Source organism: Conger conger, chromosome 19 (assembly GCF_963514075.1).
Source record: "Conger conger chromosome 19, fConCon1.1, whole genome shotgun sequence".
Taxonomy (NCBI): domain Eukaryota; kingdom Metazoa; phylum Chordata; class Actinopteri; order Anguilliformes; family Congridae; genus Conger; species Conger conger.
This window is the reverse complement of record NC_083778.1, coordinates 18,343,310-18,360,531: the sequence shown is the minus strand read 5'-3', so window position 1 is coordinate 18,360,531 and position 17,222 is coordinate 18,343,310. Positions and strand designations below refer to the sequence as shown.

General features: G+C 47.8%; 1 protein-coding gene across 1 annotated transcript; it reads left to right on the top strand.

The window, feature by feature from the left end:
- Positions 1-276: 276 nt before the first annotated feature.
- On the top strand, positions 277-3,718 carry LOC133119001 (arg8-vasotocin receptor-like). The gene is made up of 2 exons (XM_061229350.1): positions 277-1,315; positions 2,184-3,718. Exons 1-2 carry the CDS (start codon positions 346-348, stop codon positions 2,525-2,527), a joined length of 1,314 nt encoding a protein of 437 aa, XP_061085334.1. The 5' UTR covers positions 277-345; the 3' UTR covers positions 2,528-3,718.
- The last annotated feature ends 13,504 nt before the right edge of the window (positions 3,719-17,222 follow it).

Genomic DNA, 17,222 nt, shown 5'->3' with positions numbered 1-17,222 from the left:
CAGATTAGATTAACATCATCTACATTACGGGACTTCATCATATTATCCCACGATCATAATGCCATAATGGATGATGTATGTTCAAAATAATGCAACGCGCAACGAGACATATTTGGGAGGGGTAGTTATTATGTCATGCGCTACATAACTGCCCACTGGCGTCGACACAGTGGGGTTGGCTGCTGGGGGCTCGTGCGTGGTAACTGAAATGTGATGCGCGTTTAAAACCCTGTGGGTTCTCGGCGCAACTAGTGGTCTCCGGTGAGATTTCATGGAGAGCGGCGCGCCACAACACAAGTACACTGAGAATCTTTTTTCCGGAGCTGCGGGAAAGGGGATTCTGCGATGCACTTCCCAGTTAACTCGCAGGTTCACCCCGGAGCTCCGTGGAATTTCACCGGCACCAACGAATCCCTGCAATTCAGTCCAGTTGAAGGTCTAACAATGGCACTCTCCGACAGGGTGAATTCCTCGCGAAACGACAGCGACCCGTTCGGAAGAAACGAGGAGGTCGCGAAGATAGAGATCAGCGTTCTGAGCGTCACCTTCGTGGTGGCGGTGGTGGGCAACCTGAGCGTTCTGCTGGCGATGCACAACACGAAGAAGAAGATGTCGCGGATGCACCTCTTCATCAAGCACCTGAGCCTGGCCGACTTGGTGGTGGCGTTCTTTCAGGTCTTGCCGCAACTGTGCTGGGAGATCACCTTCCGCTTCTACGGACCAGATTTCCTCTGCCGAATCGTGAAGCACCTGCAGGTGTTGGGCATGTTCGCCTCCACCTACATGATGGTCATGATGACTCTGGACCGGTACATCGCCATCTGCCACCCCCTGAAGACGCTCCAGCAGCCCACCCAGAGATCATACATGATGATAATCAGCACGTGGATAAGTAGCCTGGTGCTGAGCAGTCCGCAGTACTTCATATTTTCTCTCAGTGAGATTAAAAACGGCTCTGACGTGTACGACTGTTGGGGTCACTTCATACAGCCTTGGGGCGTGAAGGCGTACATAACGTGGATAACCGTCGGCATCTTTCTCATCCCGGTGGTCATACTGGTGATATGCTACGGCTTCATTTGTCACAGCATCTGGAAAAACATCAAGTACAAAACCAAGAAGACCACGACGCACACGGCGTCTAAAAGTGGTTTGATTGGGAAGTCTTCCGTCAATAGCGTCACCACCATATCCAGAGCCAAAATGAGGACTGTCAAAATGACTTTCGTGATAGTCCTCGCGTACATTGTATGCTGGGCTCCATTTTTCATCGTCCAGATGTGGTCGGTTTGGGACGAAAACTTCTCTTGGGATGGTAAGCTATGCGTCTGATTCGCGCGGATAATGTTTCTAGAAAACACTTCCGAAACACGTTGTAAATAACGTACATTTGGCCAGCTGAAAATATCAGTTACATTTAAACTTTTAAAAAACAGCTTAACGGTTTCCACGTTCGTCCTGAAAGCAGAGCTTTCCAAATAATGAACAACTTTGCGCAGCAAATACGCACTAGTTTTTTTGGCATATTTCGAATAGTTATTCTCGCAGGTCGTCTGTATCTGAAGTTGATCTGCACAGATAGACGTCCATCGACCCGTAAAAGGCGTAATTTGCATACATTTGCGACATTATCGAATATCTTTACAAAGAAGGTGCAAGTTGCAGCAGTGAAGAATTTAGACGTATGCGCTTGGTACTAATGAACACGACTATCACAAAAGTGTCTTAAAAAGAGTGAGACGTGCATATTTGTCTCGTGTTTTTGTTCAGGCATTGCCTGCTATATATCTAGCCGTATGCATGTGAGGTGAGGATATGTGAGGGTATATGGACAGGTATGGGCATTGGCTAAATTAAATAAATGTTATTTTGAAATTAAATGTCTGTGTAATTAAATACATTCCTCAGAAGTGGCCAATTACCTTTCAATAAAAGTTAACGCGTCACACTGTGTGACACGCATCAAAGGACTGTGGTTTGTAGAAGTATAGCTTACAGCTGTGTATTGAAATGCGCAAAACTGATTTCAGTTACATCCGCTCCTTTTTTTGTTTGTTGCCAAGTCATATGTTGAGATCATAATGCGTACCATAAGGCATGCAACGCATACAAGACTGCATATCAGATGTAAGAGGTGGCTCCCATTTCAGGATCTGTAATAAGTGATCATTCTCCCGTTCCAGACTCCGAGAACACCGCAGTCACCCTCTCCGCGCTGCTGGCGAGCCTCAACAGCTGCTGCAACCCGTGGATCTACATGATCTTCAGCGGCCACCTCCTGTACGACTTCGCCCAGTGCTTTCCCTGTTGCCAGAAAATGCGGAACACGTTTAAGAAGGAGGACTCGGACAGTAGCCTCAGGAGGACCACCCTCATCACCAAAATGGCAAGCCGAAGCCCTACGGGCAGCTCGGGAACTTGGAAAGACTCCGACAACTCGCACAACTCGCACAATTCGCACAAACCCAACAGCGCCGCCCCGACGGATTCGTCCAATTGCGTCTGTATGTCTGCGTTTATTTATTGACAATAACGAACGACCGAACTCAGAGGGTACCACACATATTTGATTTATATACCGACTACTCCTCAGGCAGTTAAAAATCACTGGGATATTATGCGGTTATATTCAGTGAAAATATGATGGGAACATAGACGTGGCGACAGACAATGTATATATTTAATACACAGGAAAATAAGCCTTGATTGTAAAAGGTTGCGTGTCGACGAAACGTGCTTTGATTAAAAAAAAGAAGAAATCTTTTACATATATTTTGAAATGAAAGTGCGCAAAATATAAACAAACTCAATGCTTTAGTAATGTAATGCAACATTTGAGAACTAAAAATGAAAAAATATATATTATCGTTTTCACTGCAACCGATGTCAGCTGATGTAATTGTCGGGCCAACTGGGGTGTACTTGTATATGTATATCAAAACAACGTTTTAATGGATGTAATTACTTGAAAATGCTGTTGGGGAATGTATTTTTTGTAATATATGGCAATCTCTGTACATAGATCTGTCCTGTAAAAAATATTTGGTTAAATTGTCTGCCTTGTTAATGTAACTGTGCTGTAATGTATTAATGTTTCACCTCAAAATCAATCACTTTATGAAAGACGGCGTTTATGCATGCGCGCGTGTGCATTTTCCAGCATCTGTTGCATTATGGGATGTGTGTCATTAAGCTGAAATATGACTTTGTACTGATTGTTCCCAAGGCAGCGTTCTAAATACAGTGAGCGCGTCGAGGTCTGGTGATCAAAACGCTTTTTCAAGTTCAGTTTCACACGGACGCGCTACTCTCCGCGCGCACAACTCACACACGTATCATAGATTCTCACTGCAAGGGAGTGTGTCAGCAAGTTTCAGCACTCAGCACTCCCAACTCAAAAAATACCTTCGGAAACCACCACAAAGTTTACTTCGTTGTCTGAAATCTTTAGCTATACTTCACAAAACCTGATTCTGTGTACTTCTGTGTCATTACCATTTTGAACTGAAAGAATGTAGACTCCCATTACATCCCACATGTACTTTGCATACTATCCATGCCATTTCTTTGTTTACTTTGTAAGACAAACTTTTCTGCTTCCATCTGTATTTCCATCACGAGAATTACGACACGCAAGAAAAAATGTGACGTTCTGCTGCTCAACAAGCCGTGTGCCGTTCCAGGTGCCTCTGATTTCTATATTAAATGGTGTACACACATGAGATGTTGCACATGTACACTTATAATGAGAATATAAAAGTGACTGTAAACAAGTGATCAACGTTCATTGTTTTTGTCATCTTGAATCTATTTCGTAAACCTTTAATCTTAACGATTCAGCCCGGTCCCTCGTAAATACCCTGGCACTATGCAGCTGCTGAGCACAGGCGGCTTCGTTCCACTTGAGTTAAATTCCATTTACAATTTTTTGCCTGCCAGCATCCCAGGGAGGCCCAAGAGCAGCCCTGCTCACTGGCAACCCCTCTGATTGTTTGAGAAACATACTGTAACATGACATAACATAACATAACATAACATAGCATAGCATAGCATAGCATAGCATAGCATAGCATAGCATAACATAGCATAGCATAGCATAACATAGAATAGCATAACATAGCACAGCATAGCATAGAATAGCATAGCATAGCATAGCATAGCATAACGTAATGGCGGGAACAGGCCACTCAGCCCAGCAATGCTCGCCTTCTCTTACCACTACAGTGTACTACTACCTACTGCTTAGTTACTGCATATAAAAAAGTATCCAACTCTGTATTAAGCGTGGTCTTGAAAACCCCCCCCCCCCCGTGTGTCTGCCTCCACAGCATGTCCTGGCCAGTTATTCCACACAGCGACCGCTCTCTGTGTGTAAAACATACTCCCTAATGTCTGTGTCGAATTTATCCGTTGCCAAATTCCATCTAAGTACCCACGGTCTGCTTGCTATGTCTGCTACACCTGCTCACCCAGCTGCTTGGCTCAGCGGACGGACTGCAGCTAAGCGAATCTGTCGACCAGTATTTCTTAAACTGTGGATTGTGAGCCAACATGGGTCATGGGAGTGTAAGAGGTGGGTCCAGGAATGAGTCTCTAGTGCACTGGGCTAGGCTGATATGTGTATCTGATGGATCTAATGCTAAATCTCCAAGTTGGGTCCCAATATTTTCAATATTAGCAACCACTGCTGTAGACCCTATAACAGTCTGCACCCTCTTGAACCAATGGGGGGAGCTCCAGCTACTGGGCCGGCTGATAGCTGTAACTCCAAACTGGGACAAGAACAAAATAAACATGCAATAAAAACGGCGTTTAAAACTTATGATGAGTGACATTTAGGGCTTGATTTACGAAGACCTTTAGCGTGTACAAAAACGTTTCGCCACTTTTTGTTGGAATTGGCTTTCTGACAGGCAAACATGCAATAAAATTAAATTGATAAGTCGCAGTTCTGCTACTGTTTGGGATGCTCACAGCTATGTATAAAATAACAGAAATACGCACATAAAAGCCCTAGTTGAGAAGTCCAGCAATAACAGAGGCCGCTGTCAAATATCTATAATTCCCCCTGCCCTCCATTTTGAGCTGGCTGTATTTGCATTCTGAAATGATAAACGGAGGTGCCCAAAGCTCCCATGAACCCAAACCACCGGACAGCTGAACGCAGAGAGAGAGAGAGAGAGAGAGAGAGAGAGAGAGAGAGAGAGACGTGCGTAGAAGTGCAGGCGGCAGCCGGGTATCGTAAATTAACAGGAGCGCGACAGTGTTACACAACAAAAACCTCATTCACAAGCGCCATCGAGCGAGCGCAAACCACACCGCTTATTCAGCAGGCCTGTGTGAAAGTCATAAATTGTAGACGGGCGACGTAAAGGCACGGACAAGACTGTGGTTACGGGGAGGACTCCGGCGAACAACAGGGAAGGGCAACGGGGAACGGGGAGCAGGGAGGGTTTCTTATAGGAACAAAACAGAAGGGCTGTGGTTGAGGTGCGGTCCTCCTGAACCTCAGCCGTCATAGCACCAGTTAATGCCACATTGTGAGAATCATGAAGCAAGACCTCGGCTGCGTTCAAAACCGAATACTTAGCATACAACTCCAACTACGTTTCAATGAGAATCAGCCTGAAATTTAGTCGTGTGCCGGTGTGTGGTTTCGACCACAGACCTTATTGTATATTGCGCTCAGCTACGCCAGCCTTTCCCCAAACAGAGACTCAGACTGGCCTGAAGGCAGAACTGCGCGACAAAACACACAGCAGCTGAATGTCTTTATTATTATTATTATTATTATTATTATTTTTTAAACGGGGAGACTTATACCCACGTTCTCGAATGCCCTCTGCGTCTCTCTGACGGAGCGCGCCTTCTAGCGAATTCCATCAGGACCTGCGGTTGTGTATAACGGAGCTGGGGGAGAGCAAAGGCTGCTGGGAAAAAAGCCTCAGATCTGGCAGAGTGTCTGCGTTTCAGCTGCCTGGGCCTGAGAGGGACTGTTAGGTCGCTATGGGACCGAGTAAATGTTTGGGTTTTAGGGGCTCCCCCCCCCCCCAGTCTCTGTTTTGTTAAGGGCGCCGGGGGCAGGAGTCACACCTCACGCTCCGGCCCGCCAGCCCGGGTTCCAGACCGGAGGGAACGTCGACGCTCCCTCACGCCCCTCTCAGGAACAGGAGAGCGGCCCGGGTGACCCGGGAGCCTGGCCGCGCTTCACCCGGAGAACGGGCTCCGCTGGAGGGCAGGGTGAAACACGACGGCTACGCGCGCGGTGAGAGAGAGAACGCTCCCTCCGTCCGCACGCAGGAGGACGGGCGCCCTGGCGTCGGCGGACGAGTCCCAGGCCACTGGACGCCGAGGAGAGCGTGCGGAAATCTTTACGGTCTCGCGAAACTCGCCTTCAACCTTCGCCGCGGCACCTGGAATTGTTCGCAGCAAACTGAGAGCTGCCCCAAAAAAAACCCAAAGTGCCCACAGCGGTGTGTGAACTCCGGCCTGCGAGGGGCGCCGGAGAGCGGGCCAGACTTACTCTCAACACTCGCTCCCTGCCACCGCAGAGTCAATACTTACCAATGCTCTCCCTACCATAGCAGTGTCAATACTAACCAATGCTCTCCCTACCACAGCAGTCAATACTAACCAATGCTCTCCCTGCCATAGCAGAGTCAATACTAATCAATGCTCTTAACTGATCTGACTTTGCAACCTATCCCGATGGCATTGTCGGCCTGTAAGAAAACCGATGCGTTTAACTGATCTCACTTCGCAACCTATCCTGTTGCCTTTGCCTGCATGAAAGAAAACCAATTTCTTCTCAGAAGCAGAAGCGTTTCCCTTTTTAAACTCTCCTGAGGAGAAAAGGTCATCTGGTTTCTCTTCAGTGCGATTCAGCCCCCGTCTCAGCATCTCTTAAGAGCGTAGCACCCAGAGATTTGAAGGCGGTCGGCGGCAATCATTTTAAACTGGTTTCAAAAAGGACCCTTTTACAGAAATGACAGGAGACATTTGAAGTCCAAAGATAGGTCCTTCTCCAGCGGCTTTTGATTGAACTGCACAAACTAATATGTGGTTAGTTTCCAGCGTACACGCCGTTCTCAAGAAAAAGTGACCGTATATATGTTCATTCTGAGTAAACGCACTGTGGCTTACTGTGTGAGGGGTGATGAACCCAGAGAGTGTGTGGATCTGAGAGGCTTACTGTGTGAGGGGTGATGAACCCAGAGTGTGTTTGGATCTGAGAGGCGTACTGTGTGAGGGGTGATAAACCCAGAGAGTGTGGATCTGAGAGGATGATAAACCCAGAGGGTTCTCCACAACACAGAGGGAACCGCTGGTGATGTGTGTATGGGTTTAACACGTGTATCATAACACTCTGCCAGGGCCACGATGCAGGAGAACAGGACACAGACTCAGCGTTGGGTTTGAAACGGCACAGAGCTCCTCCTCTGCAGACGCACCGCACCGCACCTGGGTTGTGCAAACTGCTCAACGCATCACAGGGACCATTTCCCCTCGGTTATGGACCTCCACACCAAGCGGTGTGTGAAAAAGGCGCTCAGCTTTGGGAAGGACCCCTGTCACCCCTCCTACGGACCGTTTGAAGCCCGACCTTCTGGTAAAAGGCTTATGCAGCGTCCGAGCAAATACATCCAGGTTCAAAAACGGTTACTTCACACTGGTCATCAGATTACATAATCCCCACCCGCCTTACTTATCCAATATCAATTTATTGGCACTAGTATACTATATCGTTTTGCTTTATATTTAATATTTATTTGTGTCTTTATTGTCCCCTTTTATTTACTGTTCTTTACACAGCATTGTGGTTTCCGGGGGCACTATATTTCACCCCTTTCTAACGCCAGTAATGAGAAGAATGACAATAAACTTCAACTTCTATGGAGGAGAAGATAATTCAGATTGAGCGTGGCTGGCTGCCTGTGGAACCTGTGTGGTCTGGACCGGGGGGGGGAAGCTGGAGTCCTCTCCTTGGCGAGGGGCCCAGTGGGTGTGATGAGACCGACACCTAGTGCTGCTGCCAAGAGCTTATTTTGTACCTCCTTGTATCCTTTCCTTTGCGGAGGAAGCAAGGAAAGGATGCGAGGACGGAGGAATCGAGGAAACGTGTTGAAGGAAAATGGAACATCCTTGCACTCCATACGCACTTTCAAGCATTGGTTTGAAGCCACATGAGTTACAGACGTGGCTTTTTTTCTCCCATTTCCAGATACAATAGGCGATTGGAAGGAGTCCCTTGACTTATAGGGAGGCAGTGTGGCTCTGACCTCCTCCTGCAGCAGACTGCTATGCTCTTCTGCCCTGAACATCTCTTTTATTCTGCACTGTGTGTTCTAGATATTAGGAAGTATTTTTTTACACAGAGAGCAGTCACTGTGTGGAATAGCTTGCCAGGACATGTAGTGGAGGCAGAAACACTGCGGGTCTTCAAGATACGGTGTTAGATACGGTTCAGCTTTTAGGCAAACTAAGCAGTCGGTGTTATGTCATGTTAGTTCAGAATGGCTTTAATCAGCAGTTACACAATGAAAAGGCTAGTCATGTGTTCCCTGTGGTGCTGGGGGCACTGTTTGGGACAATCTGAATGTTTTCCCTTTGCTGAAATATAAGACAATCGTGTGCATAAATTTAGAATCAATGGGCCTCATGCAAGAACATTTCTGTGTTCATATCATACATTTCTCTTTTTTCCACGCAAAGGGTTCTTACGAGTGAGCCACATTGGATTCAACAAAGGCACCTAAGTTCAGACAACTATCCAAAAGAAAGATGTTATAATACAGTATGTTACTGTAGGTGGGTTCCGTCTGATGGGAATTTGGGGCCAATAGGATAAGCAAGGAACAAGAGAAGACTGATACCTGATTGGGTAGACTGCAATTCATTTGTTTTTGGCAACACATAATAAAATGGTGGACCGCTCCTAAACAGTCCACTAAATAAGAGAACATTGGTGAATGTGCCATTTAAAGACAAATCTGTACGTTCAAGTGGCTCTTGATGAGGCCCGATGTCCTTTCACAGTTCTGGGCACTGGGCATCATTTTATGTAACTGCACAGGACCAAGGACTCAATCTCTGGCCTCCTGGTCAATCAATCGCTCAGAAATAGTGCATTTGTACAAACTTTTCCTCAAACCGTTTTCAAGGAGAGATTTTAAAAAAGGCCAGTCGTTGGAGGGAAAATACGTTATTGGCATTCACAGATCCCGGGGGGAACACTTTAATCGTTAATTTTTATCTTATTTGTTTAACCCAATAACAGATCACATCTCTGGTACCCATGGCAACCTAAGATCGCATTAATGCCGATCTTTGCCATATGTGTGGGTCGGTGCTTTGGCTGGACGAGGAGTCCAGTATTTAAAGAAGCTTTGTGAGATTACTTGTAAAGCGCTTGACTGACAAAGTGCCCATTGTGCAGGCTTCACCCCCACCCAGCAGAGGCCTGGTGAACAGCCAAAAAAAAAAAAAAAGACATTTATTTAACTTTATAGACCACCGAGTTCTAAAGTTCTAAAGACCTGCTAGACACATCACAAGGTTGAGAGCAAGAAATACAAATAAGCAGCAAGGTATAGGTCAAAGTGATATAAAATAAAAAAAATTGAAAATACATTATAAAATTAAAATAAAAGCAGAAGAAAGGAGGCTTGGGCGCCCTCTCAGCCCGGCAGACGCCTGGAGGCAGTGGTAAACCCTCCTGGGGCTCCGGGCTTCAGGAAGACCAGCCTGAGGCTCTGCGATGATGGAGAAACCACTTCCTGCCCTCATCCTGTGTTACGGAAAACAAGCCCCCCCCCCCCCCCCTCCCCTTTCCCAAAAAACCAGGCTCACTTTGACCCCGGTCAAATTCCAATTCCAATCCGAGAGGCGTAAGCTTATGGGAATCGATCATAATCATAATTCCTTGCTGTGGTTAAATAAAAAGGCGAGCCAATTCATTGTATTTTGTGGGTGTTTTTCGACCCCGACCCCGACAAAAGGTCAACGTGTTTTGTACCCATTGTCTTCGGCCTTTTGTTTTTGAGCCAATCAACACGGAGCCAGGTGCTGACAGAAACGGCGGGCTAATGCGCATCCACCAATCAGCCGAGGGTAAGAAGGGCATTAGGCCAAATTCCACTGATCACACTGGCCCCAGCCGAGGGGCTCACATTGGTGAGGAGAAAGGTTCCTCCTGACGCTGCTGCCCTCCATATGAAACCCCTCCACTCTATAGTGGCACCTCTGGCATTAGCATGGTGTTTCGGGGCCACTAGCCCTTTAAGACGACCAAACGTGTGATGAGAACGTTCTGATCACTGAACATTCTAGCGCTGATGTCACAATCAAAAGCAATGGAGATCTAGAACTTCAAACAGAATCTTCAACGGGTTAAACCGAACCAAGAACCTGGACCGTGCGCTTATCCTGCGGCATCCAGAGGCAAGCTACCAGCCCAAGAAATTAGTGACCTTTACCAATTTAACCCTTTCAATGTGTAGGATCACAAATGTGGGAATGTTCCTCACTGAACCGTCTCATGTCGAACCTTCTAGCACTGCAACAATCGCTCCCGGCGATGGGAATCGACAGCACTAGAACACTGACGTAGAATGTTGAAAAACGTTCCAAAAAAGAATTCCAAACATTCCAAAATAGAAAGCCACCCTTTCAATGAGGCTGCGGGCAATGAACACGTCACTGGAGATATTTCCATTCCGGGAGAAGACGACACCCAGCCAAGAGAACCGGGTAAACGTTGCTTCAGTACATTTCCACCGAGGGCTTGAGAGCGGATTTACAGCGCCATTCCCTCAGCGACACCCCCCCCCCCGCATGAACTCACATCAGGGCGAGGCTTTCATCCAGAGCAACGCACAGCGCAGTAAGTGCATACCAAAAGGTCACTGGGACAAATACGAAGTTCCCCGCTAGACTGCCGGCTACCTCCCACGGTCCGGCCCGGGCTGACGGCGCAGAAGGGGCCCGGAGCCGTTCGCCGAAATTCAGGGGAGAGCCGTGATAAAGTCAAATCTCACCCGGAAGAGGGCCGGACACGGCATCCAGCACAGGCCAGGTCGGGCCACACGCTCCGGGCCAGTCGACTCACCGAGTACGTCAAACCTGATCACTTTGAAGTGATCCAATGCAAAGAGGCATGAGATTATTGTATCGTACAAAATAAAACCCAGTAACATCAGCACTCTATACTCTATATGGCAGTCAAAACACCAAACCCAATGTTTGTTTGTTTATATCTCAGTCAGCTTGTTTCTATTAAAAAAAGGGGGCCTAACACAGACTCTCGGCCTGTTGTTTTATAGAGACGTCTTCAGTTTAAAACCTGCCGAATAACTCTCCGCCGTGAACGTGCATCACAGTCAGCGGGAGGAGGAGCGAGGGAATCGATGTAGCGCCGTACATATAAACAGATCGACCGCGTCTCGTCTCATCACAAACATCCCTCCCTCTCCACGAAGCGCCTCGATCTGCCCCCGGGGCAGGAGGAGGCGGGAGCGAGGGGCAGTTTGGGGCAGTTCGGGGCGTTTCCGCGAGAGGAGGGCAGCGAGGAGGCGCAGACCGCTCCCGGAGACGCGGGCGATCCGCCTCCGCCCCCCCCCCCCCCCGTCCTGACCTGACCGCCCGGCCTCACCTCAGACCGTTAAAAACAATGCCGGCGTGTTATTTCAGCCTCAGCGCACGTCTGCGGGTTCCTCCAAACCCCCGCTCCCCCGGGGCTCTGCTTCTGAAGCGCCTCTGTCTCTCCGTGTCGGGCGTGTCGCGCCCGTGTTAAGCGTGTGGCTGGCTTTGACGCGCGGAGGGAATTCAGCGACACCGGTGCTGAAGGATCCAGCCATATGGCGGCTCGGGGGGGGGGAAAAAAAGTTTCTGAATTTAATTTCATCTCCAGAAAAAAACACCCCCCCGTGTAGCACGGCAACAGGGAGGGGGAAAAAAAAACAAAAACGTGAAGCATGTTTTCTCCGGCGTGCATCTGTGTTCACTAAAGTCCACGAAATGTTTCACTTTCTCGAAAGAACACGGACACAACGCTCATGGGGAAAAATCTCAACAGCAGACCGAAATCAGTATATTACTCACATCGTCTTGATTTAACCGGGTCGGTCAACTGAGGACTGGCAAACAAAGCCCTTTTTGCACTGACAACCTGTTGAATACAAACAGGTAGGGACAGCGAGAGCTAGTGTATCATTGTGGGCTTTAAAGAAAGGGAGATGACTGGGACCTGCCTGGTCGGTGGTTCTAATCCCAGTGTAGCCACTATAAAATCCGCACAGCCGTTGGGCCCTTGAGCAAGGCCCTTAACCCCTGCATTGCTCCAGGGGAGGATTGTCTCCTGCTTAGTCTAATCAACTGTACGTCGCTCTGGATAAGAGCGTCTGCCCAATGCCGTTTATGTAATGCAATGTAGAGATGATTAAGCAGAGAACGCGACACCAGGGTTAACACACATTAAAGCACATATTAAAAGATATTTAACCGAAGCGATTCAACACCGTTCAATATCTCATCTGAAGGACGGTGCATTCACTGGCAGAGGGCCTTCATTTCGGCCTTGTGGGCACCTGGGTCTCTCCGCAGCACCTGGACAGCAAGCAGCAGCTACCTGCTCTGAATCAGACCGCCTCCGTTCCGCAGAGGGACGTCTGACCCTCTCGAGGCCGCATTGTGGCAGGAATAGCCGACGGAATAAAAGCCCTCCATTCACAGCCCAGGGCTTTAACTCATCAGCGAATGAATGCTTTCATTTTCCGGGGCTAATGGGTTTCACGAGCGCCACATAAAATGGTTGCGTTTCTTTATTTGACTGAAGCACAGGGGGACAATTAGCGGTCCAAATTGATCCGGGGGCACACAAATGAAGAGTTTAAACCGACAGAATAATGACGATGAACCATTCAGCCGGATTATGAAACACCATAACAAAGAATGTACCAACGGTATGTACGGTTTAAAACTTTTTGAGGGAGAACTGCTTTTTAATGTATTCTCCCCCCGTGTCCTCTACAATATAAATAGTAGTTAGGGTTGCTTTGCGAGTGGTGAGGTACGCACCATCCAAACAGGGTGAGCAACCTGTATTCCATCACCTAAGTGTTAAACAATATGTGGAAATCCGTATTTCAAAAACATGCATTTTAGATCGCTATCGCTGAACGCACTCCACAGACAGTGCTTCAATCGACACTCGGCACTCCCGACCGACTGCTACAGCCCACAACAACCTCTCCCCGCGCCTCTTCCACCCTACTCATCAACGCCGCACACACGGAGCGCGCGACCGTCACCTGGGGGAGAAGAGGCCCACTCCAAAAACACTCTCAATTTGGCAAGATTATTCATCAAGTATCATTAAAGACAATTGTGTGCGTTCATTGTGCGCGTTCATAAACATATTTGGTATTTAACATAGCTAAACTCCAAATATGCGTCGGGTTTCATTTGTCTGCAAGTTTGAGGAGCGCTTTCTCGTATTAACTTCAGCTGTAGAGCTCCCCCTGGTGGCCGGCTGCAGGCATTGCCGCAGCATTACTTTACGGGTTGCCGTACACAACTGCATCTGCGAGGGCAGTGCCTTCCAAACCTCTCCGGTAGTAACCCCCCTCCCCCGCCAGATCCAGGTATGTGATGTGTTCCACCTCAAGCACACTTGTCACAACTAATCACAGGCGTGTACTATTTTGGACAGTACTTCCCATTGAACTAATTTGTTTGTCTCCAGGGACCAGACAAAGATTTTTAAACTTTTCTGCCTGTGCTTGACACTATGGGTGGAGCGTGTTATTTGTTTGAGATTATCTTACATCTGTTTTTAATTATAACAGGCCTCTCTTTAAAAAAGAGATCTGGATCTCAATCATATCACCTGTTTAAATTAGGGGATAATAATCATGGTAATAATTATGCATATTGGTATTTTACATGGTGTGTGTGCGTGCATGTTTGCATGTGGTGTGCATGTGTGTATGTGCACGTGTTGTTTGCATGTGGTGTGCATGTGTGTGTGTGCATGTTGTTTGGGGGATGTTGCACCGGCCATGGATCGTATCACAGACTGAACACAGATGAAGGGCTGGGTAAACCCAGGAAAGTGTGAAATACACACAGTCCCACCACTGGCCTTCATAACCCCTCTCCCTGAGAAACAGTGACACCTGGTGTTTCATTGCAACAGTTACATTTTTCACACATTACATTATGGCATTTGGCAGACACCCTTATCCAGAGTGATGTACAGTTGATTAGACTAAGCAGGAGAATAGTCCTCCCCTGGAGCAATGTAGGGTTAAGGGCCTTGCTCAAGGGCCCAACGGCTGTGGGGATCTTATTGTGGCTACACCGGGGATAGAACCACCGACCATGCGGGTCCCAGTCATGTACCTTAACCACTACACTACAGGCTTCCCCACACAAAACACTTAAAGAAACAACGACCCATCAAAAAAGTTGTAACCTGAAGTGGGTCAAATACGTATTTGAACTATTTCGAAATTGGTAAAACAACGAGACGTGTCTTTTAAAATAATGAGTACACACACACACACACACACACACACACTCACAAACCACGCCTGGAAGGCACACAGAGTGGGTGGATTATCCTTGCACAGAGCACGGTGCTGCTGGGAACTAATCCTGCTCTGAGAGGCAATGTCCTGACCATCTGTCCGTGATCCAGTCAGCCCACCTGTCAGATGACACCTGAGAACCCCGCCCTCTGTGACGTCACAGATATAACCTCCACCCGATTGGACAGGGCCCTGACAATGCCACTCTCTGCTGACAGAAGCACTTCAGCGAGAGAGAGAGACCTTTTGTGACAATATGAAAATATACAAATGTCTGCACATGCTCTTGGCAGCATAAGAGGGATTCTACAGCCCAGAAAAAAATGGAAAATAAATAAATAAACTCTGCTTTTCTGCCAGATATCAGTCAGCAAAAACGGCGGAGGCCAGGGATAGAAGCGAAACCTTCCAAGATCCTGTTTGGCTTTCCCAGTAAACAAACACGCCAACGGCTACAACTGCACAAACCTTTGTGTAATGTTAGTGTTTAATGGCAAGAGAGGAGACAGTTGAGTGCTTAATGTGCTGCCACGTTTTCACTCTGACCCCCACTATTCTTTAACAAAACCTGCAGGATCCCAAACCTCCTCTGAGGTTTTTCATCACAATGGCATCCCTTCCAGGAGCCAGAATATGAAATATCAAGCGACCTGGGGTTTGAGAAAGGCGCAAAACAAATAAAAACATATTATTAATAAATAATATGAAGGTCCCTTTTCACATTTTAAGTTGCAGACTTATGTTTTCTTTGGAGTAACCTGGTGTAATTAAGCACAGACAACTGAATGCATGTTGGAACCGATAGCTTTGGCACAGAAACCGTCCAGAAAACAAGAACTACTTTAAATGGCACAAACAGAAGATTTTTTCCCCCCTCTGTGTCAGAGGAGTGCTGCTCTGCTTTACAGAACATCCATCTCTTGTCAAATTCGACATCCACTTGGACTACGACTACCCCTTCTCACTATGCCACTTCTCATTGGCCTCCACTGGCTTCCTATTGCCGCACGCATCCGTTTCAAGGCCCTAGTGTTGGCATTTCAGGCTGCTAAGGGGACTGCCCCACCTTACATACAATCCCTGATCACTCCCTACTCCCCAGCTAGACCACTCCGGTCTGCCAGCTCTGGTCGCCTTATGGTTCCCTCTCTACGTGCACCTGGCGGTTGAGCTGCACGTTCACGCCTGTTTTCCGTTCTGGTTCCTCAGTGGTGGAATGACTTGCCTACCACTGTCAGAACAGCAGAATCCCTCCCCCTATTTCGACGCAGACTCAACACCCACCTTTTCAAACTCTACCTTAGTCCTCCCTCCTGATTTCCCCTGCCCCTCCTTTCTGATATCCCTATCCTTGTCTCACCCCCCAAAAAAAATAAAAATATAATGCACTTCTGATGACAACTATGTTTAGAACAGCATTTCATGTGTATTTTGCTAGTTTCTGGATGTGATGCTTTGACTTATGGTAGAACCTCTGCACTTGTAAGTCGCTTTGGATTAAAAGCATCTGCCAAATGACTAAAATGTAAAAATGTAAATGTACCCCGCAGATAACCACGGTAGCCAAACCCATTCTGGCCGATCGAAGCTTGGCGTTGTACCTCCCAAATCTCAGCGCTAAGGTGAATGACACCGCTCTCTCAGTGCACACAGACGGCCCTGACGCGGGCAGCTGGTCGTATCACACGGCTCTCTATCTGGCGAACAGGAAACCGTCCAGCGGGAATACATGAGTGAGTGTGAGAGAGCACTGTCTCAATCTGGAGCACTGCACCAGTAAGGACCGTGGTGGGTACAAGGCTCTGCTGTTGTGCTCAAAACGCAATCGTTTTACACAGCGCTGGCCGCTACCTTGCTTCCCTTGTTTTGCACATATGAGGTTTCAGTCTTTTCTAGTCTATGTACAATTATAATAATATTTTATTGACATTCATGAACAGAATCTGGGAGCGACATTGGCTCAGGCAGTAAGAGCAGTTGTCTGGCAGTAAGAGGGTTGCAGGTTTGATCCCGCCCTGGGTGCCTAAAGGCGCTCTATAAATGCCAACAACTTACCATTTATAGCAACTGAATCAAACGCAAATGTTCCGAAGGTTGTGTCTCGGCTAGTATAAATCTCCGTAAACCTTCCAAGATCCCAGTGCTTTCTGTTTAACACACAGCAAGCTGACAGAAACCTACAGCCAGAGGGCACTTCACTGAAGCTGCCTGGTTGCAGATGACTCACATCAGAAACCGCACTCACCTCCTGCTCAGTAACTTGCCTGTTTATGCTTTCCACAGTTCACTGGAGCAGGAAGGTTGTTCAGCAGCTCCTGATTGGAAGAGTCTTTATTAAAATAGCTTTCTGCCAGAGGGCCGCGGTGGCGCAACAGGCTAAGATGCAGTAGACTTGCGGTTGCAGTTCGCTGCAGTTGCACACCGGGGACCGGGGCTCGATTCTCGGTCCTGCCAAAAGCCAAGTTTGGCCGGCTCACGTGGAGCAGCATAATTGGCTCGCTGCTCCAGGGGGAGGGACTTGGCAGGGTTAGTAGATCGCCGCACAATAAAGCACCTTGGGCACCTCGGAATCACGGTTACCAGCATGTGGCGAGACGGCTGAAGAAGGCGGGTCGCTCTCGTAGGGCCGCCGAG